Here is a 6,265-nt window from a genome sequence, read left to right on the forward strand (position 1 = left end):
CAGGATTATGGGATTTCTAATTGGCCCGACGGTGTTCAGGGAACTTCAGACTTCTTCACTGTCAAATACTAAAGCGGCAACATAACGGGCAAATGTGTTGAAAAGTGAGGCGAAGGAGTATTCTGTAATAGCTTTTGCTGCCGAGACGGCCACGAGAGTGCAAGGGACTCCACTGTTGTAGACATTGTGCGCATCATTTTTAGTCAGGTTGAGCAGGAAGCTGAAAAGCAGGACATTCAGTAGCAGTCTCATGGTTGAATAAGAGTCCCAGAACCAGAGTCACAGACAAAAAGCTCAGACGCCACAGTGGGAACCCTGATCCCATTCAGCAAAGCCAAAGTCATTTTATTATGTTGGAGGAAATCCTCAGCTATGATTGGCTGGCTCAGTTTGAAGGTGCAAATGAGGGTGTGTGTGTGTGTGTGTGTGTGTGTGTGTGTGTGTGTGTGTGTGTGTGTGTGTGTGTGTGTGTGTGTGTGTGTGTGGGGGGGGGGGGGCATGTGGAGGGGATGTGACTAAAATGGTCTGAGATGCAGTCAAAAATATAAATTTGTGACTCAGACATACACAGCATGGAAACACACCAGGGTGTTTTTTGAACAAAGAGCTTCCCTGAAACAGCCCGGTATATATAAATGCCAAACACACCTCCATTGTATGTGCCGTTCACACTCGTGTAAGCGGTCTGTTTTTAGCGGCAGTGTAAACCAGGAGGTGAGACGCGGCTGTACAAAGCCCCCGCGGTTCAAAAGACTCCCCTCGTTTTTTTTTTTTGAAACACGCGAACGGTGCAATTCCTCTGGGTGTAATCCTCGCTCTCTTGTGTGCCTTTGTTCTATCTAAGTGCACGTGTGTTTTTTCTCTCCTCTCCTCTTCCCCCTCTGTGCTGCAGATTCATCCCAGGACCTAACAGAGGGCTCCCGTTGCAGGGCTGCGTGCCAGGCTCTTCCCTTCATCTACCCTTACTCTCTTCCCACCGAACGGACTAAAACTATTACATCCACGTCTACTGACTGGATTACCTGGGACCACAGAAAGGATATCCACCCAGATAAAACAGCTTTGCTCGCGTGGTGCCAAGGATTTGGAACCAGACTAATTCCCTGTTTGATCAATGAGCCCCATGTTGGTGACTCTCCTCTTCTCCGACCCTCTCTCTCTCTCTCTCTCCCTCTCTCTCTGTTTCCCTCCCTCTTTACCCCGCTGAAAAACTGAAACAGCTTAACAGGGGTTATTTAGAGGTTGTTAAAACATTATTTGAAGAAATTCGCACTGCCTGAAGGTAAACTGGTTTTAGGAGCTTACATGGACCAGAACATATGGGATCCACAGAACTGAGGGCAAACGGAGGGGGGGGAAGGATTACCTTGATTTCCTTTTATTTCTGTGCGGAAGGCATTCGTGTTGGACTCGCTGCCTGCAGCTGGACGGCCTTGCTGTGTCGACACTGAGGTTGAAAAACACTGGATTGTCAGTGACAGAGACCACTAGTAGCCTATCACGACTTGATGAAGGATCTTTGAGTGGCTCTGGGGTCCTCGCGGCCTCGCCTACAGCCTTGGCAACGGACGTTTTGACTTTTATTCGTGGGCATGCCCGATGTAAATTCATGAGCACTTCTTTTCTTTGTGTGTAAGATAATTTGTGTATAAAAACATATATAAATACATCATATATAAGATGACAGATCCAAGAAGCTGAAAAATATATTGAAGACTCGCTTGAGGCCCGTGGAGGAGTATTGATCAGCCACTGAATATACTGATCCAGAGGATGTTGTTGTCCCGGTGCGGTGTGTATAGGACTGCTTTGCAGTATACGCTTGCTTTGGAAAAAAAAAGCAGAGTCATAAAAATAAGTATTGGTCACTTTCGTCAGTCAGCAGATGTCCTTGGTTAATGCCAGACAATGCTTGTAGTTTCTGTAAAGATGAGGAAAACACTGTATAGAACTGCCTCACAAAAGAAAGCTGCACTAACAACAAGCCCTGAGCCTCCCACGCAGACACAGCAGGGACATAAAACAGCAGCAGGAAAACTTGGGGCGTAATCAGACACTTAATGTCTATTTCGGCTGTTTGTCGTGTCGATCTCCCCTCTCATGCGCCAGAGAGAGATGATGTATTTTTAAAACGACAGTGAGAAAGTATAGTCACTATTGAGAAATATACGATTATCCCCCAGTAGATATAAGTACATTACAGGACAGCCTTATGAGAAATAAAAATGGTTTTCTATACTGATATGCTGTCTCTCATTCCTTCATGTTGTTACTAATCTTTTGAAAAATACTCCTCTTATGACAATTTGATATGTTGTAATATGCGGGTGCAAGATCTTGTCAGGGTTTCACTTATATGATATGTTAACACAGAGTCTTTGCTTGAGTAAACAAGCAATCAACAACAGCACAAGGCGAGTGTGAAAATGACTTACGGGCAGACAAACACACACACACACACACACACACACACACACACACGCGCAGTGAGCACACACGCAAATCTGTGGTGCGTCATTTATACAATTCCCTTTGTGGCACAGAGGATTTATCAGAACAGCACATTCAATTCATTCATGCAATTAGAATAAAGTTTTCCAATATCGTGGCAGGCAAAATTCCAAATGATTTTCAATATCAACCTCCTGTCTCGGCTGATATGAGATTCGTCTCCTCTCCCAGCGGACGCACTAGTGTACATTCATCATTTAGGAATTTGGCTAGTTTCGTGGAGCCCTGCGCCTCGATGAGCAGTCACAGAAGGTATGAAAAAGACAGACACATCAATCTCCCGGCGGTCTTGCCAGAGTTGTGAAGGAATATGCAAAGGGATGAGGGAGCAATGGCGTGTTTTTTTCCTCCTCAATGAGCCGTTCCCGTCTTTGTTTTCTCATATCTAATAGGATTCACTGTCCTGCAGTCTTATTGAGCTGGTGTGAAAGAAAATGAGTCAGGGATTGAGTTTTTGTGTGTGTGTGTGTGTGTGTGTGTGTGTGTGTGTGTGCAAAAGTGTCTCTGGGTGCGTTTTTTGTCTCTGTAAATGAATGCATGCGAGTGTATGTGTATTTGTCAGTTTTACCATGCTTGTAAATGTATTTTTAGTGTACCCAGAGTCTGTGCGACACTGCTGTGAAGATTATCCTCAAATTCAGTGCCTGTGTAGAAAATCAAGGGATTTCTCCCTTCCTGCTTATGCAAGCTCTAAGTGGATTTTTGCTTAAAAAGGTGCTCGGGGGATCACAAATGGAAGAGATGATTTTTTTTTCGTATTCTCTTTTATGCACTCCTTTAGCTCTATCCAGATATGATGGAGTCGTGCTGTGGAGGGAGGTCCTGCTCCATTTTAGGCAGAGCAGAAAGGAACACAGCGTGAATAGATAACAGGGACCAGGTCCTCCTCCCTCTCAGCGGTGCCCTGCAATCTCAAAAAGAGAGACATCCATCAAGTCCTGCCGACCTCCCACCGAGACACAGAGACAGCCGTGTCCACATCACGCCGGAAGGCTAATCAACGCCTGACAGCAAGGACAACCTTTTTCACACAGCCAAGACGTGTGCAGGAGATGCCGGGCCGTGTTGTTTAGAAAACTTGCATCTGTAACTTCCAAGGGTATCTCAAGTGAAACACAAACGTTTGCCCTTGCGCATAGAAGTGAAATGCCTGGTTACTTTTTGGGAGCTTTTAGTAAAAGCCTGCGCTCCTCTTTGTCACCGCATCCTCATCTTTGCACTTTATCACATTCATAAACTTTAATCATTTTAAATAGCAAACTATAATCTGTGGAAAGGGCACACTGCTTTACTGCGGGGGCTTAGCGGTGTATAATTATAGTCATTATGGGCATGAGTCACTGTAAATGTCGCCTTTATAATTAACATCTACTGGAACTGGACAACTGAGAGCACCTCAAAATCATTATGACACTCAAACTTGGTCTCAGAGACAGCTGCTCAGCGAATTCGGGCATCACTGCCAAAGGCTCATTTCCCGTAAAAAAAAATGGCTGAGTACATTCTTGATTGATCACTTTAAATCATTGGACATAAGAAAAGGGAAAATGACATGTCAACAAACACAGTTACAGCTAACAAACTAACTAGCAAGTGATAAATATCAGCCTGCTGCTGCACTTTCTCTAAAGTCTGTGACTAAGCAGCAAACAACACATAGTGAAACACACCAGTGCCCTGCTGCTACGCGCCAGTGTTTGTTTGCAACAAATGAACAGACACACTGATGGGTATACGATACATCACTGTCACAGGCCCGAGACAGTGCGCCATGACCGGCAACCACCAATGCAGTCGTCAGCTGAAAATGACTTGGCCGTCTGATTGCAGCTATAATGACAATTTACTTCTCTGCAGCTTTAGCGTTTTCCTCACCTCGCCAAAGTGTAGCAACTGGGCCCCGACCAGCGACACCAATGTCGTCACGGACCAGCCTCACTGGGAGATCTCAGACTTAACACCTTCCTGTTGTTTCCACACAGCTGGATCGACGTCAACACACAGGCTCTCAGTTGTTTGCCACTTGTTGCAAATTATTATTTATTTATTTTATTTTTTTTGTTTTAATATAAAGGCATCAGGAAGAGAAAGTAGCTAATATAAAATTGCCATCAGCCTGAGGGGAGTATACAAGCATACTGTGTATATTTTTAGAAGTCACGTAGATTCAGTCTCATTTCACCCTCCAACTATACGGATCACGCATTAAATAAATCTGTAGGAACACGTGCTTTCAGTCATTTGTTTTCATGACCTTTACATGGTGGCACATGGGGGATGTAGAGTGAGCAGTCTGCTGCTGTCAGAATGGGACCATCACACAAAAGGATGAGGAGACACGGCACACCTTGCAGGCTTAAAAAGCACTTGCGTGAAATGTGAAAATCAAGAAGTGCATGTGTTGTTTTTTTTCACATGTACTGACCCCAGTGCAATGCAATCCAATGTGTCCTGGTATAGCATTGCATTACATTGTGGTTAATCATTGAGTTGTTTTTTCTGGTCACTCTGTATCAAGAGTATATATATATGGGTATATACTACATATACGTCAATTTGATAATGTTCTTTCAAATTATGTTTCGAATATCCTCTTACTGCGTGAATCATTTTAATTTTCTCCTATTAGTATATTTGTTATGTGCACAGGTCTGATAATAATAACCAGGCACAGATTGTACTAGCATCTTTTTTAGTGGAGGTCAGATGAAAGTTTTTTTTATGGAGAGTTCACAACAGCAGCCTGGCCTTCAGAGACAAAGACTGTTGCCGTCAGTCCATACCTGCCCACACACAGTATGATGCAGTGGACTTATCGAAAGTTCGGTCCATGGAAAGGAAAACTAGGGCATTTGTTTTACCTACACACTGATTGAAAAGTTTTTGCCATGCCACTGGGTTCATGCAATAACTCTCTTTCACTCTCTGTCAGGCCTGTGTAACCTGTGTTTCTTAATCCATAAATATTACTCTGAAATGTGAGCACATTTTTAACCAATAGTGCTTTTTTAATAACGCTCTCGAGTCATATCACAATATGTTTACAATTGGTTTGTCGCAGTATAGCGATAGTTCACATTTGTATTTCATGTGACTCACACGTGATTGCCAGTTAAAGCACGTTCGGTAAAAAAAAACAAAAAAATGGAGTATAGGAAGTGATCAATCAATCAGCGTGGCATATAAGTCTACAATATGCATGCATTGTTAAAATATAGTGTAACACATGGTATACATTTGTTAGGCAGACAAACAACACAATAAACGCCCCCAGAGACAGAGAGAGCTTGGTGTCAGCGCACCAGTAGAAAACAGCTTATACGCAAAATGCCCAAATGCGCACTGATAACTACATACAACGAGCATTTGGTGACGGCCCACCAGGATAAAGACACACAGAGAGAAATCGTGGTGTCAGCACACCAGCAGAGAACAGCTTACGCACTGCTACAAAACGTGCAAAGGTGCACCTAGCGAGCACTTAGAAATCGGACAATACACACAAAGCCGATACACGGTTTAAAAAAAGGAAATAGACATATTTAATTCATTAGGGCTGTATCGAATGTCATGTTTTACATTACAAAATTGTATTGAGGCTTTCGAATAAACCTTAAAATGTCATATTTTATGATGTCATCAGCCTAAACAATGGGATAAATATGATTTTGTGTTATTGTGGTTGCTTAAATGTCTTTGTGTGCAGCAAGCTGGAGAGCAGACAGCTTTAAACCACAGTGAAAATGTTATCTTT

General features: G+C 43.3%; 1 protein-coding gene across 2 annotated transcripts in view; it reads left to right on the forward strand.

The window, feature by feature from the left end:
- The window catches only part of tafa1b (TAFA chemokine like family member 1b), a 102,087-nt gene extending 99,845 nt beyond the window's left edge, over window positions 1-2,242 (forward strand). For both annotated transcript variants that reach the window (XR_004213035.1, XM_031855071.1), the window contains one exon: window positions 893-2,242. Coding sequence is in view for 1 of the 2 variants with exons in the window: in XM_031855071.1 (XP_031710931.1) it covers window positions 893-910 (18 nt within the window). In the remaining variant the exon portion in view is untranslated. The remainder of the gene's footprint in view (window positions 1-892) is intronic.
- Window positions 2,243-6,265: the final 4,023 nt, after the last annotated feature.

Source organism: Anarrhichthys ocellatus, unplaced genomic scaffold (genome assembly GCF_004355925.1).
Source record: "Anarrhichthys ocellatus isolate YVR2014 unplaced genomic scaffold, GSC_Weel_1.0 scaffold1, whole genome shotgun sequence".
Lineage (NCBI taxonomy): Eukaryota > Metazoa > Chordata > Actinopteri > Perciformes > Anarhichadidae > Anarrhichthys > Anarrhichthys ocellatus.